This window comes from Phasianus colchicus, chromosome 3 (genome assembly GCF_987193195.1).
Source record: "Phasianus colchicus chromosome 3, bPhaCol1.hap1.1, whole genome shotgun sequence".
NCBI classification, from domain to species: domain Eukaryota; kingdom Metazoa; phylum Chordata; class Aves; order Galliformes; family Phasianidae; genus Phasianus; species Phasianus colchicus.
The window spans coordinates 94,828,762-94,841,266 of NC_143438.1; the positions used below are offsets into that span (position 1 = coordinate 94,828,762).

A 12,505-nucleotide genomic window follows, 5' to 3' on the forward strand; every position below is an offset into this window, starting at 1 on the left:
GCTGTAAATTCTTTCCAGAGCCTTCTTTTCCCCAGGCTGCAGAGCCCCAACTCTCTCAGCCCATCCCTGTAGGGGAGGTTCTCCAGTCCTCTGATCATCTTTGTGGCCCTCCTCTGCACCGCCTCCAACAGCTCCATGTCCTTCTTGTGTTGGGACCGCCAGAAGTGGATGCAGTGCTCCAGGCGGGATCACACAAGAGCAGCAGAGCAGGGGGCTTGCAGAGCAGGCAGCTCATTCAGCTGCTTGCAAAGCTGAAAGAGGAGCAAATGTGAGCATGTCAAGTCTGTGTTCCAGAGCACCTTGCAGAATTCCCAGGGCACCACCAGTAGCTCCTGGTAGAGCGACATCTGCTCCTGCTCTGGGAGGAGAGCAGCAGTGCGAGGGGTAATCATGCAACATGAGCGCGTGTGCCCTCTGCTGTGCCTGGAGCTGCAGAGCAAACTCTCATGCCAGGACTTCATGGGAAGCCGGAAGATAAGTGAGTTCTCTGGAAAGGCTGCAGGAAGCTGCTGCTGACAGCGCCCCGGGCTCTTTGTATAGCTGCGTGTGCCGCGGATCTGAAGCACCGGCAGAACTCCCACTGATCCGCATCGCACGTCTGGGTGAAAATGATCAGAGTTCAGTTCCCACAGAGCTCCAAGTTGTGCAATCGCTCAGAATAAAAAGGATTTTTGTCTCTTCTGTTTGCCCATAGCTGCTGCTCGTGCCCATCCCTCAAGTACTGGGCTCGGCCGGTTCAGCGTGCGTTCCAAAGAGCTTTAGAATTGCAAAACATCCTGAGCTGTCAGGAGGGACCCACAGGGACAGAATGGCTTCGGCTGGAGGGGGTCTTAACCCCACTGCAGGGTCACACAATCGTTAAGATCAGAGAAGACATTCGAGATCCCCAACCCATCCCACCGTGCCCACTGATCATGTCCCCCAGCACCACATCACCACGCTCAGGGATGGGGACTCCATCGCCTGCCTGGATCCCTGTGTGAGGCACAGCAGGTGCGATGTGGGCACCCGCAGCTGAGGGGATGTTCCCCAAACCCCTCACTGCAGCTTCATGCTTCCCCACGGGCCCTGAGCTGCCCCGTATGAGCAGCTCCAGATACACTGGCCGTAGGGAATCCCGGTGCAAGAGCTCCACCGTGTGCCGCCTTCTGCAGTGCGCTGGGCACCAGGGCAGGTTGGAGCTGAGTTGATGGAAAGCAGCCATGCTAAGAAGGACCTGGGGGTCCTGACGGCCAATGGTTGGCCATGAGCCAGCAGTGTGCCCTGATTGCCAAGAAGACTGCTGGGACCCTGGCGTGCCTTGCACAGAGCATGGCCAGCAGGGCATGGAGGTTCTCCCCTCTGCTCTGCAGTGATGGGTCATAGCCAGAGTGCTGCAGGGCAGACTGGGAACTGCTGGAGGGAGCCCAGCAAAGGGTGCGGAGATGGTGGGAGCCCGGAGCACCTCCTGATGGGAACAGGCTGAGAGCCCCGGGGCTGTGCACCTGGAGGAGAGGAGGCTCAGAGGGATCTGATCAGTGCTGATCGATATCTGAAGGGTGGAGTCAGGAGAATGAGGCCAGGTTGGACTGGAGGATCTCCAGAGATCCCTCCAACTCCTGCAGTTCTGGGGTTCTGTGTCTGCTCTGAGCCAACAGCCATCCATCCTGGGCTGTGCGGCTGCACAGAGCAGCTGCGGGGGAGCAGTGTCAGCACCTCCAGCAGAGGACCTTTCCCAAATCAAACATCGATGGAAAGCAACACCCCCCCCATTGCCAAAGCATCCTTGAGAAAGGATCTCATCTCTCTGATGTGGTTGGCAGCTGCTCCTGCTAAGGACACCCACACCTTCTGGCAGGTGAGGCCATGCCACCGGGCTGCGATGCCCATGCATCCCTTCCAGGCTCCCCTGGAAGCTGCAGGACCAGCCGCTGTGTCACCCAGCACTGCGGGGCTGTGCTGCAGAGTATCCCATGTGTCTGTGTCCAGGCTTTGTGCAGTGAGGGGCACTCTCTGTGCCATGCACCCTCACTGTTTTTTTTCCTTATGATTGACAGCCGTATGTACAACCAAACAAGACAGGATGCAGCTGCATGCCACCATGGCACTCCAGTGCCTCATGCACTGACCCCAGAGCAATGCTGGACAGTGATGCTATGCTTCTCTGCCTTCTCCTCCAGCATTCCTTCTTCAGAGTGTGGTGTCATCTGCATTCTCGCAAACTTCCAGCTCCTGGCACAGCAAAATGTGAAGCTACTCTATTTTGGTTGTAAACCAAAACAGGAACTGCAGCCCAACTCCAAACCCTCTGATGGTGTGCAAAGTACACGAGGTGTGGTGTCAGCTTGCAGTGGCAATTCAGCTGCCTTCCAGAGAAGGACAAAATGGGTGAAACTATCAGTGCTGCTCAGCAAGGACATTGCTTGCTAAAGGCTTTGTCCTCGTGCCATCACTTGCCAAAGCAAGAACACCACATGCCTGCCACTGAGAGGGGCCACACCACTGAGATCATATAGAATCATAGACTCATAGAATGGGTGGGTTGCAAAGGAGCACAATGCTCCCTGGTTCCAACCCCCTGCTGTGTGCAGGTCACCAACCAGCAGCCCAGGCTGCCCAGAGCCACATCCAGCCTGGCCTCGAATGCCTGCAGGAATGGGGCATCCACAACCTCCTTGGGCAACCTGTTCCACTGCCTCACCACCCTCTGGCTGAAAAACTTCCTCCTCATATCCAACCTAAACCTCCCCTGGCTCACTTTAAAACCATTCTCCCTTGTCCTATTGCTATCCAAACTCAAGATGGGCCACACCATGTGCCTCTACACCAACCCCAAGGAGCAGTGGTGGACTGGAAAGCATCCTCCAAGATAACCATAGGACGTGGTGCAGATGGGGAGCAGGTGGAGAAGCAGCTGCAGGGAAGGAGGAACTGGCCCCATTATGCCAGCATCCCAAGGTGAGGGGCTGGTGCTGCTCCAAGGATGGGATGGGAGCTCTCCTTTAAGCCTCAGTGCTAATGTGGAGCTCCAGGAGCAGCAGAGAGGGACAGGTACAGCACAGCACAGCTGCACACACATAGGCACTGGCTGTATAGCTCCAGCTCAGCCACTTCCAAACAGCCACTGGGAGAGCCTCAAGGCTCTGAAGAAAGCAAACCGCCCAAGGGCTGAAAAAGAAAAAGCAATATCACATCTCAGGAATTGGCTAAGGAGTAGGGAGCAGTGAGTAGGATGAAATGCTCAGTCCTCATCAGTAAAGAGTGACCTAATTCTCTGCTAATGAGGGAATAGGGCGCAGGTGAGGCACCATCATTTCCAAGGGACGCAGCTCCTGGGATCCATGGCTGATTCACTGCAGGTGGTGCCTGCATGCAGTGCGGTCACCTGGCTGCCCCAGGCAGGCCCACACATCCTGCAGGAGATGTCTGCTGTTGGAGCAGTCATGCTCTGTTCTCTGATCCACTCTCCACAGCTGTAGTAGAAGCCTGGGCTGTGCTGCAGTGAAATAAACCACAGCCTCTGCCCTGATGAGTGCAAAGTGATGCATCTCTGAGGGAAGCCGCCAACTGCAGCACTCAGAGCTGGGTGTCCAGGATCCAAGCTGGTGGCCCAAACGAGGTGGGTGGCTCTGGGTGGTGGTCTGGAGTCACTGGAACCACTCAGAGGAGCAGTCCATGTGGTTGCAGTCGTTGCATGGAGAGCACAGAGCAGTGTCACACTGCCTGCTGCTGCCCTTGGTCAGGCTCATGCTCAGGGCTCGTGCTGCTCAGAGCAGGGCATGGAGAGGATCCTCCTGCTGGCACAGACACCGTATGCAGCCCTCATACCCAACTCCTGCCAAGGACCCAGCCCTGAACAAGGCTTTGTCTTCAGCAGAGCCCAAATACTGAACCTTCAAACCTATAGTGAGGTGCGTTGGCTTGTGGCATTGGCAGCTGCAGCTGGAAGCAGGTGTCTGTCTGGTAAGGAAGAACTTTTGGGGAGGGAGAAAAAGCAGCAGAACCAGGTCCTGTGCACAGCTCTATCCCCACACGCGGGGACCTCCTGCCCAGGTGCACTCAGCAGAGCCAACCTCTGTGGTGACTCAGAGGGAAAACGCTCTGTGTGCTGCTCATCCAGTCCGGTGAGCACCCACGAAGGCAGGAATGTGCACCCACAGCAGAGCCCAGGGAGGGAAGGGCAGGGGCTGGGAACGCCTCTGAGTGGGGCACCACCTCACACGCACCCACACGGGGATGGGTGCGCGCACACACACACACACACACACACATGCAGCTGCGCACAGAGGCTCACACAGATGTAGGTGTGTGAGCACATCCATGCTCTCCGTTGCATGTATGCTGTCCAATGTGCACACACAGTTGAGTTGCACACCTCAGAGGCACAGTCAGGTGCGCATGTTTACGTGAGCAAACATGCAGCTGCAAACATGCACAGTCAGCCTCTGAGCACATGCACAGCTGTGCAATTACACACCTGAGCAATCCAGCCCAAACCACACTTCTGCTGGAAGAAAGCACCAGGAGAGCTATGTTCATCAGAGCTGTGGCTGTGGTCTGATGGCAAGTGGCTCAAACATGGGGCAGAGCCTCAGCTCCATTCAGCCCAGTGCTGGGCAGAGCCCCTCGCTCCCTGCTCCTGCACATCCTATGCCAACGAGCAACCCAGCAGGTGCCCTGAGCCCCCAGGCAGGTGCTGGCCTGGCACTGTGCTGGCGCTGCCCTGCTCTCCAGGAGCACAAAGGTAACAGAGAGGCACTGCCCAGAGAGGCTGTGGAGCGTCCTGCTTGGAGACCTTCAACTGCTGCCCGGATCTGGCCCAGGGGCACCCACCTGCTGGGGTCCCTGCCAACCTCCACTGCTTTGTGATGCCATCATTTTGAGAGATGTCTATCCCAGAGCACCTCCAGCCCCAAGGACCATCCAACTCCACCCATCAGAAGGATCTTCAGTGCCTGCATGGTCCCAGCCCCACCGGGGGCAAGCTAGACCTCTGTCCCTCATGGGGAGTGAGGAGGGCCATGGGAGGTGGCTGCAGCTTCTGCCCCAGATGAGGGGCTCAGCCAAGGTAGGCTAAATGAGCCCAGATCCATGGAGACCTCTGGGATATCAGGATCACACATCAGGAGATGGTGGTAGCAGATCCCAGAAGCAGAACCCCTCCACGACCATCACTCATTTGACCTCCTGGGGCAGGGGCAGCCGCAGCACTGCTGAGGCATAGGCATGCCACAGTGGTTGGCTGTATTTTGGCTGGGCTCGTGGCACAGGGCAGGGCCCGCGTGTCAGCCCCTGGGGCGGGGAAGCGGAGGATTTAAATTGGGAGCCTGCCTCAGCTGCTCGTCCTGCCTGAGAGGCGGTGGGAGGAGGAGAAGCGCAGCCCGGTGGGGAGCAACGGCTCTGGATCGGTGTCCAACAGGTAGGATACAGCCCATCTGGGGAGGTGGGGGGGTACTGGGACCACTGGGCAACCTGGCATAGCTCTGGTGTTGGGTGCACTGGGTCACCATGCAGATCCCAGAAGCTTGCAAGGGATAGAGACCTCTCCTCCACCACTGCCATTTGGAGGGCAGCTGAAGCCACGGGCTCCAGGTATGGCACAGTCCTTGCTAAGAAGAGATGAAGTGATGGAGTGGCTCTAGAGCCGATGGAGCTGGTGCTCCATGCGATGCGCTTCGTGTCATGGAATCATAGAATGAATCATAGAATCAGAATGGCCTGGTTTGAAAAGGACCTCAAAGATCATCTGGTTTCAACCCCTCTGTCATGGGTAGGGTCACCAACCACCAGACCAGGCACCAGGACAGCAGGATTTGGGGGGAAGCAGCCGGAGCTGTGGGACCCTCCTGATCCCACAGGACAGAGGAGGACAGAGGACTGTGCCGAGGTCTCAGCTGGGAGCCTGACAGTGGGGCTGTGAGCACCAGGCTGGGATGCAGCAATGTGCACACTGCCCGGGGTGCAGGCAGGGCAAGGGGCCACGGCTCACCCCAGCCAGAAAACCGCTTCCACCACGGCCTCGAGCTGCTGTGACAACCAAAAAGGACGGAGGCTGCCGCCCCGGGAGCTGCGTCTGCAACCCAGCCCCAGCATCAGGAGTGCTGATTAGAGACGGGCTAATGATAGCCTGCCATTGGGCAATGTCCTCCTGTATGGGGTGTTCACACGACATCCGTGTCCTACATAGGTGCCTCCTGCTCTGGGGTGTGACACTAACTCTGCTTTGCAGTGCTGAGGTGGCACAACCAGCCCCGCACCTCCAGGGGGATTCAGCTGCAGGGAAGCGGCTCTCCGGGGCTGGTGCTGGGGGCGGGCTGCAGCCCCTCAGCCAGAGGGAGCCCGGAGCCAGGGCAGGTGATGCAGGGATGCAGTGTCCCAGCACCGTGATCAATCTCCACCAGCATCGATGCAATATGTAAATGGATCGAAAGCAATGACTCAGAGACTTTTGGACCAGTTAGGTAAACATCAGGGAATTAAGCTGTGTCCTTGATAACTAAACTTATCATTAACGTCAGTCACTGCAGCTTTATGGGAGATGGGTGTTCCCAGATAAATGTGAGTTTTGTTTTTGCTATGCTTACGAGATCCATGGCCTTATCACCAAATGATGCTGGGGATGCTGAGAGCTTGCAGAGCTTTCATAAGAGCCTGCTTGGGAGAGATCCCTTCAGAAACGTTAAACAGACCACAAATGTGTTCAGCTCATGAAATCCACTGAGCCCAAAACAGAGACTGCCATAGGATGCAGGGAAATGTTACACGTTACCTCATTCTCCATCCTTCCCATTGTCCACTTCCAGCTCAGGATGGAAATGAGACTGTGAGCTGCAGGAGCCCACAGTCTGACCCTGCACAGCTCTGAAGATCACAGCTGTCATCCTCCAGCACAGCAGGTATCTGGGTTGGGGGCTGCATTTCTGTGTGAATGGCACTGCAAGACTGTGACTTGTCACACTATTGCAAAGCATCTATGTGAAGGGGAGAGCCCACTGCAAACAGCTCTCACTGCAGCGTCCTGAGCAGCTTTCTGTTCTTAGCCCTCCCTGACTCTGTGTTATATATGCATATATCACTTCAGCTGTCATTTCATCTCCATAACAATTAGCTAAAAACAAAGGGCGAACCACTCAGTCCCCCCTACAGCCGAGGGGCTGGGAGATATTTCCTAGAGCTGTTTCCCCAAACATCTGCAGAGCACCCCTGCCACACTGAACGGAGAGCACACAGCCAGACCAGCCCTCCCAGTGACCCTGCCCTTGTCCCCAGGCTCTGGAACTGGTTGGAATGGTCCAAGGGTGGTGATGGGCACAGGCCACCAACCCTCCCTCAGACCATCTCCAAGTGCACTTCAAAGTCAGTTCTGGCCACAGAGCCGCGTGAGCATGCCTGTGGCACCAGCCCTTGGTTAAAGAGGCGAGGAGAGCGTAACGGGACACGAGATGGGGCTCTGCCAGCCCTGTGGCTTCAGAGCCAGCAGAAACCCAGACACACCTCATCCACAGCAAACCTTAGCCTTAGAGAAGGTCTCTGCTAGTTTCAGATTCTCTCTGCTGCACTGGATCTCAACAGCCCCCTGCACCCATCTGTCCAATTCCCTTGAACCAGTCCCATGGCCTGTGTCACTCTGGGGTGCTCTGAGACCACGGGGCAGGAGGATCTCTACAGCACTGAGCTGGGCCGTGTCCACAGCCCACACTCACAGCCCACCAGTGCAAAGCCAGACAGTGTGATGAGGACGCAGGGATGAGGGCAGGTGACACACAACACTGGCCAGCAGCTCTCTGCAGCAGGACAGTGGCCAGTGGCAGCAACACTGGGAAGCCAACACTGCTTCTTGGCATGACTTGCTGCCCAGAGAGGCTGTGGATGCCCCGTCCATCCCTGGAAGTTCAAGGCCAGGCTGGATGGGGCCTTGGGCAGCCTGGTCTAGTATTAAATATGGAGGTTGGAGGCCCTGCATGTGGGAGGGAGGTTAGAGATTCATGATCCTTGAGGTCCCTTCCTACCCTGGCCATTCTGTGATTCTGTGATTCTGTGATGACTTCTGCTGGTCGGGTGATCACTGGTTAAATCTGCCAAGCCGGGGCAGCAGAGCAGCCAGAGAGAGGTGAGCAGGGCTGTGCTCACTTTGCGCCCTGTGCCCAAAACAGGCATCACTCAGGCACAGGAGGGGAAGCTCTCAGAGTCCAAAGATGTGGGGGTCCAGGAGGCCTAGCAGCTCCTCGGAGGACTCTGAGAGAGGCCAGGTTGTCCGTGCTGCTTCCTGCTTCCCATTGGGCTGCCACATGGCTTCGCTTCACTCACACCATGAGAATGGCTCAGGAACCTGTGTCTCACCAGGTCTTCTCTTTCTCTCTTGCCAGACAAATAAGGTGCTCCACGGCAACAAGACTGTTGCCCAGAGACAGAAGATGAGTGGAGCCCTTCAGAACAACAAGCCAAGCAACACGGCAATGAACCCGACTGCAAGCAAGTGCACAGAGATGCGTGGGGGTGGGAGTAACTTCATAGCTGGCGTCTTCATCCAGGCGAAGAACAAGAAGCTAAGCATCTATGATGCCATGATCAGGGGGCTCCTGACACCGGGCACAGCCCTGGTGCTGCTGGAGGCACAGGCTGCATCGGGGTTCCTCACCGACCCCATGAGCAATGCAAAGCTGTCAGTGAAAGAGGCACTGAGCGCAGGACTCATCGGCAGAGATTTCTATGAGAAGCTGCTGTCAGCAGAGGGAGCCGTGACCGGGTACACAGAGCCGTACACGGGACACAAGATCTCCCTCTTCCAGGCCATGAAGAAGGAGTTCATCGTGAAGGAACACGCCATCCGCCTGCTGGAGGCCCAGATCGCCACCGGCGGCATCATCGACCCCACCAACAGCGACCGTCTCCCCGTGGAGGTGGCCCACCAGCGTGGGTACTTTGACCACGAGATGTGCCAGTTCCTTCTGAACCCTAAGAACCAAACTAGAAGTTGTTTTGACCCCAACACGCATGAAAACCTCACTTACACGCAGCTCCTGCGCCGCTGCGTGCCCGACCCCGACACGGGGCTGCTCATGCTGCACGTGATGGACAAAGGATCCGTGCTCTTCCAGCTCAACAAGGACGCCCGCAAAGCCCTGCAGGCTGCCCGCACCACCGTCAGCGTGGGGCTCTTCCAGGGCTCTTCCAGCGTCACCGTCTGGGAGCTCCTCTTCTCTCGCTACATCTCTGATCACCAGAGAGAGGAGCTGCTGAGGAAATACAAAGCAGGGACAGTGACCGTCCCAGAGATGATCATCATTCTCACCACCATCATCACTGGGGTGGAAACAGGAAACAGAGACCTGAGCTCATCCACAGCAACAGCCGATGGTGAGATAGGAGAGTCACAGCCGGTGCAGGACACACGCTCCCAGGAGCAGCAGTTGAGAAAATCTTTAAAGTCTGCAACCATCTATGTCACTGCTGGTGAGTTCCAGGGACAAAATGTCTCCTTGTTGGATCTGCTCTTTTCCACATACGTCCCTCAGGAGAAGCGGCAGGAATTGCTGGAGCTGTACAGGGCAGGGATACTGAGCACAGAACAGGTGGCTGCTGCTGTCAGCACCGTCATAAACAAAACAGAAGCTGCAAATATCACACCCACAGCAAATGCTGGGAATCCACAAAAAGCAGTGTCAAGGGCAGAGGGAAATGGAGACGGATGTTCAGCACAAGATAATGTCTTGAAGTCCACCACCATTGACATCCCAGCCGGTGAGTTCTCTGTGTGGGACCTGCTCTTCTCTGACTACATCCCTGAGGACAAAAGGCAGGAGCTAATGGAGCTGTACCATGGAAGGGTATTAACCCTGGAGCAGGTGATAACTGTTGTCACCACTCTCATTAAGAAAAAAGAATCTACAGGCAGGAAATTCCAAATCACAGTGAAGCACTCCAGCAAGGATACTGTGCCAGCAGCCGGAGAGAAAGATGATGAATCCTCCAAAGAGGAGTCATGGGAAACAGCCTTGAAAACCACAGTTGTCGACATGGAGGTTGGAGACTTTCGGGGCCACAAGGTCTCTGTGTGGGACCTGCTCCACTCCAAGTACATCCCTGCGGAGAACAGGAAGGAGCTGCTCGAGCTGTACCAGGCAGGAGAGTTAACCCTTGAGCAGGTGAAAACCGTTGTCAGCACCATTGTGGCCAAGACAGAAGCAGCAAAGGCAGAGCAGTCAGCGCATGTAAGTGGTCCAAAGGCAGAGATGGCCGTCACAGAAGCAGAGCACACCTGTCACCTGCAGGACAGGACCTGGGAGGAAATCTTGAAGTCCACCACAGTTGAGATGGCAGTGGATGAGTTCCAGGGGAGACGAGTCTCTGTGTGGGACCTGCTGTCCTCTGACTGCCTCTCTGAGGACAAAAGGCAGGAGCTAATGGAGCTGTACTGTGACGGGACACTGCCCTTGGAGCAGTTAATAACTGTTGTCACCACTCTCATTAAGAAAAAAGAATCTACAGGCAGGAAATTCCAAATCACAGTGAAGCACTCCAGCAAGGATACTGTGCCAGCAGCCAGAGAGAAGGATGATGAATCCTCCAAAGAGGAGTCATGGGAAACAGCCTTGAAAACCACAGTTGTCGACATGGAGGTTGGAGACTTTCGGGGCCACAAGGTCTCTGTGTGGGACCTGCTCCACTCCAAGTACATCCCTGCGGAGAACAGGAAGGAGCTGCTCGAGCTGTACCAGGCAGGAGAGTTAACCCTTGAGCAGGTGAAAACCGTTGTCAGCACCATTGTGGCCAAGACAGAAGCAGCAAAGGCAGAGCAGTCAACGCATGTAAGTGGTCCAAGGGCAGAGATGGCCGTCACAGAAGCAGAGCACACCCGTCACCTGCAGGACAGGACCTGGGAGGAAATCTTGAAGTCCACCACAGTTGAGATGGCAGTGGATGAGTTCCAGGGGAGACGAGTCTCTGTGTGGGACCTGCTGTCCTCTGACTGCCTCCCTGAGGACAAAAGGCAGGAGCTCCTGGAGCTGTACCGTGACGGGACTCTCACCACTGAGGAACTTGTCAGGGCTATCAGCAGCACCATGACACACAGCAAAGAAAGACATCTCGCAGCCCTTCCCCAGCAGACAGTGGATCTCCTCCAGTCTGAAGGCTCTTACATTACCTTTGGGCAGTTCCAGGAGCAGAGGGTGTCAGTGTGGGAGCTCCTCTCCACCAAGCAGGTCTCTGAGTACAAACGAGAAGCGTGTCTCGACATTTATGGCACAGGAGGGCTGACAGTGAACAAGATCACCATCACCACCACCGTTGTCACAGGCACACAGGGAAAGAAGAGACAGCACCAGGACCTCTAGCACCACCCACCCCAGAGGAGGAGCGAGCTCTGCCTCGTGGGGAAAATACCACCTGGGGGCTGGTGAGCGCTGCCTCTCCATGTAGCGCAATTACGGGCAGGAAACAGTGGTGTTGAAGCGGTGGAACAATGCTGCTGCCTGGTTAAACTCCTTCCTGTCTCAACTGCTGCTTCCCTGAGATTTTTTTTCCCAGTGAAGCATTTGCTGGGGGGTTCTGGGGAGGGTGTGGGGAGGCTTGACAAAAGACAGGGAGATGTGTGTCTGGCACCCACAGCAGATGGGTCAGAAAACCCCACCAGTGGGAGAAGGCAGAGACCCCAAAGCAGGAGCTGTGGGCAGCACAACTATCAGCTACAGAAGAGTGCAGAGGGACAGACCACCTCTGCCCAGGATAGCTGGGACCCCGGCCTGGCTGAGGGGAGAGCAGTTTGGGTAGCACACATGGCTGTGGCCACCTGTTGAGACACTTCACCCTGACCCATCCACTCCACTGAGGAAAGCTGGGGCTGTGGGGATCTGCCGGGCTGCTGGAGCTCGCTGCATACAGTTGAGGTGGGAATGGATTTCTGTTTCTGGAGCTCTGATGTGGTCAGCTCCTGGGTGTACTCACAGGAGCCGAGAGCTATCAGGGCCAAGGGAATCAGAGAATCATAGCATTGTTTGAGTTGGAAGGGACCTTTAAAGGCCATCTAGTCCCACTCTGCTACAATGAATAGGGACACCCACAGCTCAGTCAGGGGCTCAGCGCTCCATTCAGCCTGAACTGGAATGTCTCTACGGATGGGACATCTGCCACCTCTCTGGGCAACCTGTGCCAGTGCTTCACTACCCTTAGCATAACAAACTTTTTCCTTATATCAAACCTAAATTTCCCCTCTTTTAGTGTAAAAGCATTTCCTCTTGTCCTGTCACAACAAACCTCGCTAGAGTCTGTCCCCTTCTTCCTTAGAACCATAGAATCATAAAGGTTGGAAAAGACCTCAGGAGCTGTACCGTGATGAGACATGATTTAGCAGAGGATTCTTGGTTGGGGTAGTATGGTTAGGTCATGGTTGGACTCGATGATCTTTAAGGTCTTTTCCAACCTGAGTGATTCTATGATTCTATGACCTCCAAGATCCCCAAGTCCAACCCCAACCCGTGCCTACCATGCCCACTGACCATGTCTCTCAGTGCCACAGCTCCACAGC

General features: G+C 55.9%; 1 protein-coding gene across 1 annotated transcript; it reads left to right on the plus strand.

Moving 5' to 3' along the window:
- The first annotated feature begins 8,353 nt into the window (after positions 1–8,353).
- Positions 8,354–11,464, plus strand: LOC149918797 (epiplakin-like). The gene has a single exon (XM_090138200.1). The coding sequence runs from the start codon at positions 8,394–8,396 to the stop codon at positions 11,313–11,315; it is 2,922 nt and encodes a 973-aa protein (XP_089994326.1). The 5' UTR covers positions 8,354–8,393; the 3' UTR covers positions 11,316–11,464.
- The last annotated feature ends 1,041 nt before the right edge of the window (positions 11,465–12,505 follow it).

What these genes read in the sequence shown, in the direction of transcription:
- LOC149918797 (XM_090138200.1), top strand. Translation starts at nt 8,394, where the DNA reads ATGAGTGGAGCCCTTCAGAACAACAAGCCAAGCAACACGGCAATGAAC.